Source organism: Branchiostoma lanceolatum, chromosome 3 (genome assembly GCF_035083965.1).
Source record: "Branchiostoma lanceolatum isolate klBraLanc5 chromosome 3, klBraLanc5.hap2, whole genome shotgun sequence".
Taxonomy (NCBI): Eukaryota; Metazoa; Chordata; class Leptocardii; order Amphioxiformes; family Branchiostomatidae; genus Branchiostoma; species Branchiostoma lanceolatum.
The window spans coordinates 17,885,946-17,901,741 of NC_089724.1; the positions used below are offsets into that span (position 1 = coordinate 17,885,946).

Consider the following 15,796-nt stretch of genomic DNA (forward strand, 5'->3'; position numbering starts at 1 on the left):
GCAGCTGTTGTCTGGGGTAACTTTAGGCGACAACGGAAGTGTTGTCAGCAAGGAACTATAAAAGAAGGGGCCAGGGGTCTGAATGAACGATTTTTAAAATTTTTGCACCTATGATGTGCATCTATGTGATGTGATTCACTATGCTGATTGTGACAATGTCTGCACCTATATATGTAGATCTATCACGCTTACTTTTTTCATACCCTGAGTTTTACCATTCCTTTTACAAGCTTGCAGCTGAGGGATATTATTATTATTGGACTTAAAAAAGCATATCAAAGGCTAGATTCAAATGGCCCGTGTCATGATGTATTTGTCGTATCCTATATTAACTAATATTTAACACGCTCCCAACAAATGGGTCAGTAGGGGCAAAGGTAACGCTGGACGAAAAGAGCAAGGTCCAGCTTGATGCTTGTCCTCCACAGATAGGTGAATATGTATGTTATTAATTATATATCCACAACTAAATGTATGTCATGATCCTGCCAACCCTATCCCTTCGCCACACTGATGATGATCCTGTGAAATGGTGCGACTTATTTACATTCATGCGCAAGAATAATTAACTAGACTATTCTAGAGTATTGAATACAAATAGATATCAACTAGAGTTCGGCGACCTCATACCTCCATGAAATATTTATAGCTTTTGTGAATTTCATACAAATGCTTACATATGCATATCTACATAATGCATAGTGATGTTAACATTCAACTAACATGTCATGGTGTGGGAGGATTTTAACTTTAACTTAACTTAACATGTCACAAATACAAAATTCCCATCATTTATCACTAAGTGTTTTTGCCATGTTGTATCAGTTATGCGAATCAGGTGTTTGTATGATTCGTATCTGTTAATGTTCCACCTACCATGAATTACATGTGATACATTTATTAAAGTCCAGTTGTGATAAACAATGGAATTATGGAATTCCTTATGTGCATAACTTGTATATAATTGCGTACATCTCTGCATAAGCTTCCTTCCTGCCTGCCTAAAATGATGGAAATCCATTTCTCCTTTCTTCAGATATCCTCTTTGGAAATTTCTGACTAAAACGTCCTTCCTGTTCATTAATTACCCGTTAAGGGGCCCAAACCTGAACCACCACTGTGCTGAACCACTTTGTCCTGAAGTCACAAGCTACCTGCTACCCAAATTTCGAGACCATAGCATGTCCGGGACAGAAGATGTACATTGAAACAAATGCTGTCATAGAATTTTTCACCATTTGTGCAAATGTACTACTATTTTACATAGTTTGCATTTCATTGTGTACATCTGTCTAAACTACCAATCATGGGGCACAAAATCTAATCATTTCTAGGCACACCAAACATGAAACCAATCCATCCAGCCGTTCTTGAGTCATCTTGTTGACCAACAGACAGACAGACGCACAACCACCGCTAAGATATAGACTCCATTTTTCATGGAGGTAAAATATAAACTCCATTATTCATGGTCGTAAAAAAGTTGTGACAGGGGATGACCGTATGCTAGGCTTGACGTCGACCGCACCCTGACCCATTGCACAGACACGTTGATTGGATGGTTATCTAATCAAAGATAGTCCTGTGCTTGCTGCCAATAGCACTCAAGTTTTAGCACTGTTCACGCCGGAGTTTCTAAAGTCAGAGTTTGCTACGATTCTGACTTCAGCAAATCCTGGTGGTTAGAAAAGGACACTGTGCGTATGTTTTCGCCTGACACGTAAAGTTAGTTTTCCGCATCATTGCAATAATCACAACTTGATAAAGGCTGTAGCAGTTTCGAGTGCTAGGATGTTGGTAATGCCAGAAGACTTCCTAATGTTCTTTGCCGTAATGGTAATCAAGGCAGTCTATGAGTCCTATTTTGACAACACCCCTGGGGTGAAACCAACCCTGGGTCAGCTGGACTGCCGGGAGCAAAACATTGTGAATTTTGTGAGTTTTTGTACAGTTCGGGCACTCAGTGTGCCATACTCGAAGATATGGTTCCACTGAAATTGGAACATACAAGTTATTTACAAGACTGATACACTAGTGTTTTATTTTATACGTCACGTAAGGAAACACTGTCCCTACTTTGATGAAGCCACCAGTCCAGTACTTATTTCCATTGATAAGTATGGTTTTCGTTCAGTTGTTAGGTTTTCACTAGCCTGGAGTCCAGCCTTGTTTGCCTTTGGCTAGGTTTTCAAACCTTTTCGTACAGTTTTACCCTTGGTTTCGTGTCTAAACTGATGCTTAAGTAAAAAGAGAGAGAGAGAAAAAAACAATCGCGTAAACAATGTGTTGCAATTCACGCAACTTTTAATATGCTATGTCCTCCAGATGTCAGTTCTTAATGACAGCAGACTTATGAAAACAGGGTGCCTGTCATCGGAGATGCTGTCATTTAGTTTGTCATACATGAATTAATATCACATACTGTTGTATCCTTAAAAACGCAATTGACGTGCCTACATTATGACTAAGCCGTGTCCCTTATCTAGATCTTTCATAAATCTAGAGTCAGGCAGTGAACATGCCAACAGCAGACAGAGATGCCGCGAGGAAGTAGATCCAGTTGGGCTCCAGGACCTCAACCGTGTTGGACTCGGACACCTGGTTGGCGAAGCGTTTGTCGTCTCCGTTTAGCAGCTGGCTGTTACAGAGGTCCCTGTTGCAGCACAGCCGACAGACCTGCAAACCAGCCGATGAGATGATAAAATAATAACATGTACACTTGACGTTGACTGAATTGTGCGAAAGGAATAACACTTTATTAACTTCCTACCGTCATCAACTACATGTACCTACATACCTCATGGGACTGATTTCTAGCCTGGTATGCAAACCTATTCATAGCCCCCGAGTCTCCCCTCCGCAAATAGAGAGAGGAGACTCGAGCTCGGGACTCGGGAGGTGTAACAGGTTTGGATACCAGGCTAACTGATTTCTGTACGCGTGAGCTGTGCACAGAACATGTCCATAGTACACATTTTTATTCGTCAATCCTTTTTGCCCTAGTTTCTATGATTCTGTGTAAAGCTGCATATTCTTTTGTTTTTTCTAATCGGCACCCACATCCCTACAATCCATGGGAACATTTACCTGCAGCCAGCCGTCCGTGCAGTCCTCCTGTTTCCAATGATCCGGACAGAGCGAGCCGCACCCCCTGCGGTACACGATCCTCTCCTTCTCCTTCCCAGGACCCAGGATGCGCTCAACCTATCAGAGAGGTTACGTATAATCATTCATGTACTGCAAATGTGATGAAAATGCTATAGGTTCAACATCCCTCCATTCGATCAATACTTCCCGAAATCAGAATGAAAATATGTTAGCATGAAAGCTCATCTTTGTTGAAGGGTAACATTATCGCTTAAATATGCCAAATTGTTTTCCAATAGATCTAGCATTCTGGTCATCACTGCTACGGCTCATCCTGGCTAACTACAACCTTCATCAAGTCTAAAAATACATAATTTTATGACCAGTTTGCTAACGTCATATGTTTGTGAGATCATTTGTCTAGAATTCACACCTGATGAAGGGACGAGAAAAATGTGGTGAATTTTCTTTGTTGTGTTGTGTTTACTTATCTATGGTAAATATTACAATACGTATACATTACACTGACTCTCGGGCAGCATGGCTGATCTTTGAGAGTCAAAAATTACAGGGACACACATGTACACAAATACATGTACACAATTACAGATCAGCTAACCATATTGAAAACATTATGCAACAGTTATGTAGCCGTACCTGGCCAGTTGTTATTGTGTTTTAAAAGTTCACTACGTTTGAAACAATAAAACAATATTGTGTCATGCTGGAAATTACAGAATCTACGGCAGGATTAATCAAATCGATGCCATTACCCAGCAATCCTGATCGTCCAAACATTCGATGACTGGTAGAGAAGAATCCACTGGGTTGGTACAGGCTCCGTCATCATGGCACGAGTAGCACAGGTGTCTGGGGTAGGTGTCTACACAGACAAGAGCACGATTTGTTAGATGAGTATGTGTTGCATATAGTTGCATATGATTGGACCTACTCAGTGACTGACAACCACACGCCCCCCAAACTGTTTAAAAATGACGACTTACCAATACCTTTGTTGCCGCAGTCATCATCAGTTGAGATTGTCTGTGCTGTGACAATGCCATGTGGTGTTGGACTTGACGCATTTAGAATGCCTCCCAACACTGTTCTGGTGTGGTAGTGCGACTCTCCATGTGTAACCGCCATGTGGGAAGGTGTCGTCTCTCTCCCAGGCTTTCTGTCAGTAGTCACTGCAACACGTCGTGTGATGTAACAGGCAGAAACGATAAAGAAAGATCATAATGTACATCTATTACTCTATATCAATGGAGTAGGTTAAAGATAGAGTTCTGCATGAAATATTTTCAACAGCTTAGTTTATTTTACCATGAACTGCCATGATGTCGTCTTGCATGTTTATGTGCAGGTAATGTGCTCGTGAGAAAGGAGATAGACACCGATGAAAAAAAAACGCAACATCATTGCGTTCACATTTTGTCACTCCCCTCCCAAAAGAAGTGAGCTTGGCAATAGCGTAGACTGGCAGTAACCGTGAGGCAAAAGCTGAACATCATATGTTTCAACTCACCCATAGTAGAGGGACGTGAGGGAGTAGTAGTCACTGGGCACGTGGAGCTACTCTCGTCTTCTCCATGTTGGCAGTCGTCCTCCCCATCGCACACCTTTTCTGGTGTGAGGCAGTCTTCTCCCGGGCACGGGAAGTAGTTCTCTTGGCAGTTTGTTTCCCAGCTTAGAGCAAAGCCCTTCCCCGGACTGACCATTGGCGGTTGGAAGTCGATCTTTAGCATTTCTTTGGCAGTGACAATGACGTCTGGAGGTGTCTGGCTGCCACAGAATGTGAAAGTACCATTTGGTACAGGTCCATCGGGGCTCAACTCGGTAACCTGTTGTGGATTGTTAGAGGTGTGGTATACGAGGAGCTCATGCATCAGAGAATGTCTACCATTACTGGAGTAAAGTCTGCTTATAGATATCGATGTATGTTTACTGTAAATTTTGGAAATACATGCTATTCATCCTGAAAACTAATGTGAAAAATGTGTGTAGATTAACCCCTGTAATGTAGCACATTATGAACAAAGCATAATTTGTTCACTATTGCTTATGTTTATGTTTATTGGATTCGTTTACTGCAACGTCGTTCTGGTTAATGATTATTAATTTGGTTGTTTGTTTGGTTGTTTGTTTGTTTGTTTGTTTGTTTTTAGTGTGTATACATACGTTGACAGCAGTGGGACAAGGCACGTCAAACTGTCCCATGAAGCTGACCCGCAGCCGCTTGCCCTGGGTTGCCACGATGTGCCAGGTACAACTCAAGCCCGGAGGGAAAAACACAGGGTAGTTCAAAGTGGTGATGTTACCGGGGCCATCTGTTTGGATCTGTCCACCACAGGCTGGTTATCGAACAAAAAGAAACATTAGGTTTTCCTTTTTTTTTAAATTAGCCAATGTATGGCGGGATATTGACTCGTTGACCAAAATGATAGGAAAAATTTCGTCTGCTGATACGTGGAGAAAAAGGGGATGAAACACACATGAAAGTTATGACCCGCTAGATATACAAATTCTCGAGCTCGCGTTAGCAGCACAAGGTCAGGATAATAATGGGAATAACAGTAATATCCTAATCTAGAACATGTGGAGCCAGGTACTCTCCAAGCAGAGGTTGAATGGGCAGATCGTCACCGTTTTATCATATGCCGTCATTTTTTGTCGCTAGCCCATTCTCCAAGCAGAGGTTGAATGGGCAGATCGTCACCGTTTTATCATATGCCGTCATTGTTTGTCGCTAGCCCATTCTCCAAGCAGAGGTTGAATGGGCAGATCGCTAGCCCATTCAGGAGTAATAGATATTACATTGGAACACTGTGGTTTTCCGATGAAAAAAATGACGGCATATGATAAAACGGTGACGATCTGCCCATTCAACCTCTGCTTGGAGAGTAGAGCCAGGTACTCACGTTGACTATGATTACAGTTCAGCTCGTCGGTCCAGTCCTGACAGTCCTGGTGCATGTTGCACCGGTCCGCTGTCCTCACACAAGTGCTACCCTCGTCACACAGCAGCAGGTGGGGCTGGACACGGGAGGAAAAGTCAAGGCACTGATTCATTTACAACTTCTGTAACAGGAAATAGTATTGCAAACATCACAAAACATCACGTTGATCTGCATCAATGTTACCGACAGGCCAAAAATCAGCAAAATCCATCCATCCCTTTTTTATATAACCTGTTTAAGTAGACGACTAAATCGCCCTGCCGTTCCAAAGAAAGTCGTTAGAGGGTCAAAACTTCTTTCTCACTTCTTTGAGAACAAGATGTATCTACCAGCCAAGCATCATGATTATATTACATCGTGACCATACAACATCGTTCATGTTATTACTGCTAAACCACAAATAAACACCGTTAAACCGTTACAAACGCCACCAAAAACAGAACTACCCGTGTCAAGGTAATAATACTGTAGCAATGACAGAGGTATGGAGGACAAACAAAAAGAAAGAGAAGCTAGTTCGTTAGAAAAGCCGACAGTACCGCACATGTCTGCCAGGTGAGGCTGAATCCCTTCTTGTTGATGGCTGCATCTGTTTTAAACTTCACAAAAACCTCCTTCCCGCTGAGCATGATGGGAGGTGGGGCATTATCCCCACACAGGGAGTTTACCAATGGGGAGTTGTCGTTTGGTCCATCATAAACCTAGTGCAAACTTGTGATTTCTAATTACAAGGAATTGACATGTAACACAGGAATATGTTCTTCACACGAAATCAACATTTCAGAATAATCAATCTGTTTTCCCTCATTGTGAAAAATGGGAGACTCACACATATTCGATCAAATCATAAGTAAGACATTTTGTGGTTGTATGTCACTGATTGTCGCCTTTCTGGATGATCGACAAGACAAGAATTTTCCTCTTTTTGTTTTAATTTTACATACGATACCAACAAGATTTTATACAAACCTGTACGTAATCATAGGAACATCCCCCCACAAGCATCTCTATGCTGAAGATCGGCTTGAAGACCAGCCAGAGCTGCTTCTCAGGTAAAGTACTGATCACGTGCCATCTTAAACCAACCACACAAGTAGCAAGTTAATTAGCAACATTCAAGTCGTTGGCGCAACTGTTACTACCTCGCTGAATTTCTTATAGTCAACTTTCGTAGCATTTAGTATACACCTACAAACAGTTTACGCTGACAATATGGGAATTTTTACGGAGTCCAAATTTCTAAGCGGTTTTTGAAAATTTCTTCAACGACTTGCTTGTAGAATATGAACATGATGAATAGTACCTGCAGATCATGTGCGGGGGGTACTCCTGTGGGTAGTTAGGGCTGGAGATGGTTCCCGTGTAGCCTTGCATCACCAAGGGACCGCTGCGCCCGCAAGGGTCTGTCGGGCATTCAAAATTCCAGTATCCCACTATTTTCACCAACATAACGTTTGGTACACTATTCATAGACAATTCAATCTCTACAACTGGATAAGATACGGAGACTACTTCCGGTCGTTGTGACATCCATAGCTCTTCTTCAGTTTTTGCTAATATCACTATGTGTAACAATTTATGATGTTTGAAAGCCAAATATTTCAAAATTTCTATTCTTAAAATTGTCACCCTTTCTAGTCTCTACTGATATGGATCATAACAAAGCTGCACACCACTCGTATTTGGGGTCTAATTCATGGCGGCAAACTTCAATTCTTAGCAAGTTTGTCAATCTTGGAAAACGATCGGTGCCTATTTTCCTTACTTCCGTCTAGTAGTCTGGCAAACAATTCGATACCACATTTCCTCACATCTAAACGGTAAGACAAACTGTTGTGTGGTCGCGAGGTGGGGGGCAATGTTGTTTATGTTACAATTTTTCAATATATCACTTGGCAACGGTACTCTGTTTGTACTTTATCTAATGGTACATGCTACAAGCAGACGAGAGGCACCTTTGCCTGATTACAGGGCAGGAGGGCGTCGGTCATAACATCCCTGTCTACTATACTGAATACTTATATATTTACCATCGACACATGCAGTACAGGTAATAACATATATATCCGATTGAACACGCAATTTGTACGTTTACTTGCACAATTTTGCTGAGTAGGGTGGAGGTGGTGTGTCATGCCTACGAATAATCATTAATGTCTCCTGGAAGCTATCGCGGAACATTTAGCTAAAACAAAGAGAATGTCGCAAAGATTGTCAATAGATAAAAGCTATATGTATCGTCAGGAATTGATCAACGTTAGTAAAATATTTCGTAAATCCATTCTATTCATAAGTGATCCCAGCTGCGCTTGTAATTAAAAACAACAACAAAGAACACTTGTGTGTCACAGACTAACCTGTCTGCCCCAAGATACAACCAAGTAAGAACCTCGTGATGAAGATAATGCGGATGATATATCCAACGTCTCCGCCCATCGCACCCATCTCGCCTGTGTGTCGGAGAGTTCTGATAGAATAGGCGCGGCGAAGTTTTGTACTCTACGTTTGGGGTTCAGTCGTTTCACACGTTTCTCACGTTTCTCCGTATGCTGCAGGTAAGCAGTTGTTGCGTTGGTGACTAATGTGTAATGTCAATAAATGAGCCTCGGCAATTTGATGAAGAAAGGGGTTATAGAGAACAAAAGGAACTTGTTTGCCGTGCAAAATTAAAATGTTTTCCCTTATAATCCCACTATTACCGGAGTACCAATGAACCTAATGTAATCCAAATGCAATTGATCATTTCTGGCACTTGGTCATGTAGACCCCGCGGGGTTGGGTGGGTGTTGGCTGAAAAACTGTCTGTTTGTTTCCTCCCATATACAAAGTGTGTACGATATATCTATCATTATTCAAGCAATCTTAGACAAATTCACAAGTAATTAGTTACGCAAGCAATCAGCGTTAAGCATGTAATTTCCCATGTGTCGTTAAGATATAACAAATGTATGGTGTGTCAACAGTACTTCTCGTTCACTTACAGAATCAGAATGGCAGGCTATGCCATGTGGAGTGAACCGTCGCTTACACATGTGGGCTCCTGTGCCATGCTGTAAAGGCACTGTCACACTTGTGCGTATGTTCAAATGCGTATGAGGTGCGCATGAACATCTTTTGGTTTATGTTAAGTTTGAAGGGAAGAAGTTGTTTTCTAATGACCCACCGTTGTGCAGCCTAGTTATCGAACCAAAGAAATTACTTCTTCGGCTGCAAGCTTAACCTAAACCAAAAACTTGTGAATACACAACTCATGCGGACATGATATATGCACAAGTGTGACAGGGCCCTTAGACAATAATGCGCGCGGACATATACAAAACCGATACACTAGCTGTAAACGGTGTTTTGTGCATTTCTCGTTTTCACAGGGGTTACATTGTGGGTACCGGCTGTAGAAATCTATGGAAAGTAATCCAGTTGAAAGGTAGTTAAACACGTGTTGTATAATCCAGCCACAAGTACACATCATACAGTCAAAACTGCCCAAGAAGACCAGTCCGGTGACCGACTCAGAATTTGACCATCCAATGACTGCACGGTATACTGTGTAACGTTACAACTGTAAAAGAAACTGAACCCGAGTATATCAAGTCACCAGTAACAAGAAATCACCTATGTTGCGTTCATAAAAGCCCTGCCAACTACATGCTAGGTATTTCAGACATTATAACTGAAACGAGGTGCAATTTAAATAGTATTTCTAGGTTCAGGCAGTGAACATGCCAACAGCAGACAGAGATGCCACGAGGAAGTAGATCCAGTTGGGCTCCAGGACCTCAACCGTGTTGGACTCGGACACCTGGTTGTCGAACCGTTTGTCGTCTCCGTTCAGCAGCTGGCTGTTACAGAGGTTCTCCTTGCAGCACAGCCGACAGACCTGCAGGGAGTCACCGATTAGGGCACCAGAATACTTACACTGACATGCTTGTGTCTGACCTGGCGAGGGAGGTGGTGTTGGATACGGGGCATATCTAATATGGCGCTTGAGGCCCGAGGGCCGGTATGGTGTAGTGATAAAAAAACTTGAATTAGACCGAAAGACAGAAATCATTACCCAGGAAACAACCGATGTAACCGATCATGAATACCCCTGGATAGAGCTGGTTGTTTTGTGCACGGTTTTATATAATATCACGTCGGACTAATCTATGGGGCTCTTGTCGGATCCGTTCCTCATAGCCTGGTTTACGACTGAGTTCCAATGTGTATTTTGTGTTACTTTGATATGTCGCTGGAAGCCATGGAAACATTTACCTGCAGCCAGCCGTCCATGCAGTCCTCCTGTTTCCAATGATCCGGACAGAGCGAGCCGCACCCCCTGCGGTACACGATCCTCTCCTTCTCCTTCCCAGGACCCAGGATGCGCTCAACCTATCAGAGAGGTCATTTCATAATTATCTACCGTATATTTCAACTTGGACACAAAGTTGAGATGTGCATGGTATGAACAAGTGCTGTAGGCATTCCTTCCATAAAAGCGCTACTTGATTAAAGCAGACTGAATACCCTGCAGCAGTAATGATAACAATTATATAGCCAGTTTTGGTGATGCTGTAAACTTCATTACAATATATCAGTACTTCTAATGTCATTACCCAGCAATCCTGATCGTCCAGACATTCGGTGACTGGTAGAGGGGAATCCACTGGGCTGGTGCAGGCTCCGTCATCATGGCACGAGTAGCACAGGTGTCTGGGGTAGGTGTCTACACAGACAAGAGCAGCAACATGTACTAGTATCGAACAAATTGTGTTACTGCTCAAGTTTACATGCTGAAAAGTCAATCAACAAGACAGGACATTTGTCCTTACTTGATTTCAAGACAGCTGACGGAAATGTTCTGTCATTGTCTGATCCGATATGATTGATATCACGTAACCTTAACAAACTGCTTACGAAGAGTTTGAAAAGATATGGCATCCACCACAATGTTTTTGGTATATACACTGTATAAGTTTATATCTAATGTCAATTATTGACATATGATTAACCAAGTAACTGCGCAAACCGAGCTTACCAAGTGACGGCGTTGTGAACATGGTACTACCCCCCAGTGTACCATTCCAAGCCCCGGTACCCGCCTTGTCTTTCCAAGTCTGTGGTGTTTGAGTTGAAGCATTTGGAATGCGCACTATTGGGGTGTGAATCAAGCCATGTTGTGTTGAAGCAGCACCCAGTATGGTCTTCTGATTGATAGAACCATCCTGGAAGGTGGTGTGTGAGTATGTATACCACTTCCCATGTGTGGTCATCTCACTCGTACTCTTAGGCCTTCTGTCAATGTCAGTAGTCACTGCACACAAGAGATACATTGGTCACTTTGGAAGACAGGACTATTCCTCAATACTAACATTTATGTAAAAGCCATGTTTTTTTGCATAAAGTTTCTGTTCTAACTTAGTAAGAGCCCATATAACTTTACCTACCCTAAGAAGGGTGACCTACATCAACACTAAAAAGGGCGTGACGAGCGGTAACTAGACAAAAGCTGGGCGCCTTTTGCGTCGATTGAGCAATAGTTTCAACCACTTTGAAGGCCACAGAACAACTCACACATCGGAAGCGAAGTAGTAGTCCCTGGGCACGTGGAGCTACTCTCGTCTTCTCCATGTTGGCAGTCGTCCTCCCCATCGCACACCTTTTCTGGTGTGAGGCAGTCTCCTCCCGGGCACGGGAAGTAGTTCTCTTGGCAGTTTGTTTCCCAGCTTAGAGCAAAGCCCTTCCCCGGACTGACCATTGGGGGTTGGAAGTCGATCTTTAGCATTTCTTTGGCAGTGACAATGACGTCTGGAGGTGTCTGGCTGCCACAGAATGTGAAAGAACCATTTGGTACAGGTCCACCGGGGCTCAACTCGATAACCTGTCGCGGATCGTAAGAGAGGCGTGGTGGTAAGAAATCTTGATCAACAAATTTGGAAATTGTGCAAAACTGAAAAGCCGAAAAGCTTCACTCATTCAGCAGAATCAGCTTTGTTTGCTATCATTTGTTTTATTTTTCTAGATTGATTTTGTTAGTGGCTTTAGTTGGTTACTTTTTTATTTGTTTTTAGTGTGTATACATACGTTGACAGCAGTGGGACAAGGCACGTCAAACTGTCCCATGAAGCTGACCCGCAGCCGCTTGCCCTGGGTTGCCACGATGTGCCAGGTACAACTCAAGCCCGGAGGGAAAAACACAGGGTAGTTCAAAGTGGTGATGTTACCGGGGCCATCTGTTTGGATCTGTCCACCACAGGCTGGTTATCGAAAAACAGATGATAGGCGTTAATGGTAATGAGTGAGCGTTAATCAGCAAGACGTGAGTGCAAAATGCCCCTTCTATTTTCTAAGCTTTTCGACGAACTTTTTTATTAATTTTCATTTCACCTAGGAATTCGAATTTGCATTTCAATATCATGAAATATCAAAGAGGCTTGATCAAATCGCTTGTCCAGTGTTACCGTGCAAATGCCAAGTTCTCATCACAAGACATTTTTGAACCAGTTTCCAGCATCATCATCAGGAGAATTGCAGGACTATCAGTGTATTTACTATGTGAAATAATGAGCCCAAGACTTTACTCACGTTGACTATGATTACAGTTCAGCTCGTCGGTCCAGTCCTGACAGTCCTGGTGCATGTTGCACCGGTCCGCTGTCCTCACACAAGTGCTACCCTCGTCACACAGCAGCAGGTGCGGCTGGGCATATGAAACAACATTGAAGGCACATTGCGCGTGCTCTGATTTACAAATTCATACTTCAAAACGTTAATGGTGGGGATTCTTGAACAGGCGTGGAATAGGAGTGGCTGTTATTTCAGTAAACACCAGAAATCTAAGATCGATATCTCATACCTCCGTAAAATATCTAGAGATTTTGTGTATGTCTTGATGCCATAGCTCTAGCCAACACAGATGTTAGTGATCCTCCCTTCCCTTCTTCCCCTCAATCCCCCACAAGGGGGAGACTGCTCATTGACAATATCACACTACTTTCAGGAAGTAGTGTCTTCATATAATGCGGCAGTACCTGAAAATACAGATAAGGGGCCCAGAATCGCCATGTTTCTCGGGGTCCTCTGCCCACACATCAAATCCATCCATCAAAAGGATCCTGAATTATACTTATAGGCGCGAATGCACAGACACAACCACAGACCGTATTTCAGTCGGAGGTGAACCTCTTTCCCGTAGGTAAAAACAACAACAGGTTACCGAACAGGTTCGCCATCTGATCCTGAACCCAGGCTTGGTGACGGCTTGGTCTGAATAAAACTCCACAAATGCCTCGTTCCCGCTGAGGTTGATTGGCTGTGGGGTGGACTCCCCGCACAGATTCTTCAGTATCGGAGAGTTTTTGTCCGGTCCACCATAGATCTAATACAAAATTGTGACCCGGTTCACTTACAGCAACGGCAATATGCAGTAACATAGATATGTATTTTGATCATGAAATTGAAGTAGACTCTCTCACAGAAAAAGAAATAGTATCACCGTATTTTGCCCAAGACAGATGGAAAAGTATGAGACGGAAATCACACAAATTTTAGTAAAATCATCAAAGGTATATGGCAGATTACATGCTGAGCTTACACCATGAACAAAACGTACACCATAATGAACATAGTATGTATGACGTAACTAGAAAACATGTACGTAATGCCAACATGTACGTAATGCCTTCCTGCCAACATGCATGTAGAGTTGACAAATGTTACATCTCTGTAGCACCTATACCTCTGATAGATGACTCCGCATACAAACCTTGAGTGAATCGTAGGCACACCCGCTAAAGTCTTCTAAGCTGAAGAGTTCATCGAAGACCAGCCAGAGTTGCCTCCCTGGAACTGTAGAGAGGCGCCAGCTGTAGAGAGAACACAAAAGACATGATGAATGTATCATCATCCACTCTACATAATTTAGAGCGACAAATTAGCACACTTTCTTTAGACAATTCACACACATTCCTTTCCTCCAACCTCTGACCAAAACGAAGTCTAACGTTGTTTGAAAGTCATCAAACATACTGTTGGGTCAATGCGCTGTCATGTACGACCATGTGGAAAGTATAGATAAAATTCAGAATAACCGTCTTCTGTTGACGGCATACTTTGACAGCCTGAGTTGTTTGAATGAGCACCGTGAAAGAAAAACTACTGGCAAAAACAGCTAAATGACCTACGCGCCGAATGTACATCACATATCAAAATACGAGCGTGACCGGACATAAAGACCTATAGATAAAGAGTTATAATAGAACTATAGATACTAAATATAAGATAAAGAAACTAGTTATATATCATATCAAGGAGGTCAAATAGCAATTAGGGTTAAATAATTCTGTCGAACCTTCTTGGCCACATACATTAATTCTCTATTTAACCCCGGTGATCATATATATGTGGAGCTCTGATCGGCCGGGCAGAGGAAGCTGACAACAGGCTGATTTTCCTAGCCTGGAACCCTGTCTTCACCGCTTCCAACGATCGCTACCTGTGAATGTAGAATTCCAGGCTAGATTTGCAAGGAGCATTTGCTGTCACCGAGGATGGCCTGAAGAAAATATCGTACTGAATCTTCAAGCAGCTGCTTATAATTCCTTCTCGCTACATGTAAAATACCAAACCTACCTGCATGTTGTCCTCGGGGGGTAGTTATTGGGGTAGTTGGGGCTGGATAAGCTCCCGGCGTAGCCTGTCATAACCAAGGGACGGGTGACGCCGCATGGATCTGTCGGTCATCAAACCAAACAACACCATCAATCAATCAATCAATCAATCAATCAATCAATCAATCAATCAATCAATCAATCGATCAATCAATTCAATCTCTGTCTAAGCTACACGCATATCGAATATCATGTAAATTCGTCGTCCCTTTGGTCAGTTAGACCCCCATTCCACTTGGACGGCGCTCTCACCGCGCTCTCGCGGCGACCTAAAATGGTCCAGAGCGCCGTGAGAGCGCCGAACTCCTGGAAAACGTGCTCAAGTGGAATCTCTACCGCGACCCTTGCGCGCTCTCAGCGCGACCAAAATGTCAAATGTCAGCAACTTTTTAAAGATTTCACAGATCACTCAACGAATTGCAGAGATAAAGAACGAATATTTGTTACGTTTTTTGTGCTTTGTTGTCTTCTCGGTCATACCTTTACCTCTTGTATCATATTTGAATGATAAAATCAAGGGGAAAACAGATTCAATTTTAGTCGCTGCACGGTCGCTCAGTGTGTGTCTTAAGTAATATATGTATGTTAAACTTGTTTTTTCTGTGTTGTCTGTCATGTAGACTGTTTGCAATAAATATATTTTATCATTCTACGTTATAATAGAAACGTAAATCACAGAATTTTGAAACACATTTTGAATCACTGACAATAAAACTTGGAGGGAATTTGATTTGAATGGAAGCAAGTACTTGTAGTTTTATCGTCAATTTGTATTACCCACAAGCAAAAGTATGATTTGACCACAAAATTCCCGGAAATTCAAGATACACCACTTCAAGAGTAAGATTCGTTTGAACTACAGTTAAGACCATTCAATCCTCATAGAGCGCTCGCTGCGATCCTTGAGCGCTCGCTGCGGCCCTTTGATCCCACCTTGGGCGCTCTCACGGTGCTCACCGTGCTCTCACGGCGCTCTCACGGCGCTCACCGCGCTCTCTCGGCGCTATTTCGGCGCTCTCTCGGCGCTCGTTTTTTGATCGCCATCCTCGGCGCTCTCACGGCGAAGGTTTGAACATGTTCAAAACCATCGCCGAGGTGACG

The 15,796-nt window shown here is 42.8% G+C and overlaps 3 protein-coding genes across 8 annotated transcripts; all 3 read right to left on the reverse strand.

Annotated features, from left to right (window-relative positions):
• Positions 1-2,277: 2,277 nt before the first annotated feature.
• On the reverse strand, positions 2,278-4,326 carry LOC136430753 (uncharacterized). 2 transcript variants are annotated; one of them, XM_066421633.1, is made up of 4 exons: positions 4,098-4,326; positions 3,861-3,970; positions 3,088-3,204; positions 2,278-2,676 (listed from the first exon to the last, which is right to left on the reverse strand). In XM_066421633.1, the coding sequence occupies exons 1-4, from the start codon at positions 4,231-4,233 to the stop codon at positions 2,506-2,508; spliced, it is 534 nt and encodes a 177-aa protein (XP_066277730.1). In that variant the 5' UTR covers positions 4,234-4,326; the 3' UTR covers positions 2,278-2,505. The 2 variants fall into 2 exon arrangements, with proteins under 2 accessions (XP_066277730.1, XP_066277729.1); XM_066421632.1 differs by having other exon boundaries at positions 4,092-4,326.
• A 32-nt stretch (positions 4,327-4,358) lies between these two features.
• LOC136430752 (protein tolkin-like) lies at positions 4,359-8,511 on the reverse strand. Of its 2 annotated transcripts, XM_066421631.1 has the most exons (7): positions 8,405-8,511; positions 7,351-7,450; positions 7,017-7,122; positions 6,587-6,748; positions 6,009-6,123; positions 5,269-5,441; positions 4,359-4,931 (listed from the first exon to the last, which is right to left on the reverse strand). In XM_066421631.1, the coding sequence occupies exons 1-7, from the start codon at positions 8,490-8,492 to the stop codon at positions 4,515-4,517; spliced, it is 1,161 nt and encodes a 386-aa protein (XP_066277728.1). In that variant the 5' UTR covers positions 8,493-8,511; the 3' UTR covers positions 4,359-4,514. The 2 variants fall into 2 exon arrangements, with proteins under 2 accessions (XP_066277728.1, XP_066277727.1); XM_066421630.1 differs by lacking the exon at positions 8,405-8,511 and having other exon boundaries at positions 4,387-4,931; positions 7,351-8,247.
• A 434-nt stretch (positions 8,512-8,945) lies between these two features.
• LOC136430751 (membrane frizzled-related protein-like) lies at positions 8,946-14,760 on the reverse strand. 4 transcript variants are annotated; one of them, XM_066421627.1, is made up of 11 exons: positions 14,654-14,742; positions 14,377-14,516; positions 13,792-13,891; positions 13,243-13,404; positions 12,612-12,726; positions 12,111-12,283; positions 11,601-11,907; positions 11,065-11,340; positions 10,643-10,779; positions 10,302-10,418; positions 8,946-9,924 (listed from the first exon to the last, which is right to left on the reverse strand). In XM_066421627.1, the coding sequence occupies exons 2-11, from the start codon at positions 14,388-14,390 to the stop codon at positions 9,754-9,756; spliced, it is 1,572 nt and encodes a 523-aa protein (XP_066277724.1). In that variant the 5' UTR covers positions 14,391-14,516; positions 14,654-14,742; the 3' UTR covers positions 8,946-9,753. The 4 variants fall into 4 exon arrangements, with proteins under 4 accessions (XP_066277724.1, XP_066277723.1, XP_066277722.1 ...); XM_066421626.1 differs by lacking the exon at positions 14,377-14,516 and having other exon boundaries at positions 10,643-10,752; positions 14,658-14,760; XM_066421625.1 differs by lacking the exon at positions 14,377-14,516 and having other exon boundaries at positions 14,658-14,760.
• Positions 14,761-15,796: the final 1,036 nt, after the last annotated feature.

Coding starts and splice junctions, on each gene's coding strand:
- LOC136430753 (XM_066421632.1), bottom strand. CDS start 4,233: ATGGCGGTTACACATGGAGAGTCGCACTACCACACCAGAACAGTGTTG. Junction 3,971..4,091: donor CTGCGGCAACAAAGGTATTG/GTAAGTCGTCAT, acceptor TTGTCTGTGTAG/ACACCTACCCCAGACACCTG. Junction 2,677..3,087: donor GCACGGACGGCTGGCTGCAG/GTAAATGTTCCC, acceptor GCTGGTTTGCAG/GTCTGTCGGCTGTGCTGCAA.
- LOC136430752 (XM_066421630.1), bottom strand. CDS start 7,577: ATGTCACAACGACCGGAAGTAGTCTCCGTATCTTATCCAGTTGTAGAG. Junction 7,123..7,350: donor CCCCCGCACATGATCTGCAG/GTACTATTCATC, acceptor GGTTGGTTTAAG/ATGGCACGTGATCAGTACTT. Junction 5,442..6,008: donor GAACTGTAATCATAGTCAAC/GTGAGTACCTGG, acceptor TTCGATAACCAG/CCTGTGGTGGACAGATCCAA.
- LOC136430751 (XM_066421625.1), bottom strand. CDS start 14,728: ATGACAGGCTACGCCGGGAGCTTATCCAGCCCCAACTACCCCAATAAC. Junction 12,727..13,242: donor TCAGATGGCGAACCTGTTCG/GTAACCTGTTGT, acceptor TCATATGCCCAG/CCGCACCTGCTGCTGTGTGA. Junction 12,284..12,611: donor GAACTGTAATCATAGTCAAC/GTGAGTAAAGTC, acceptor TTCGATAACCAG/CCTGTGGTGGACAGATCCAA.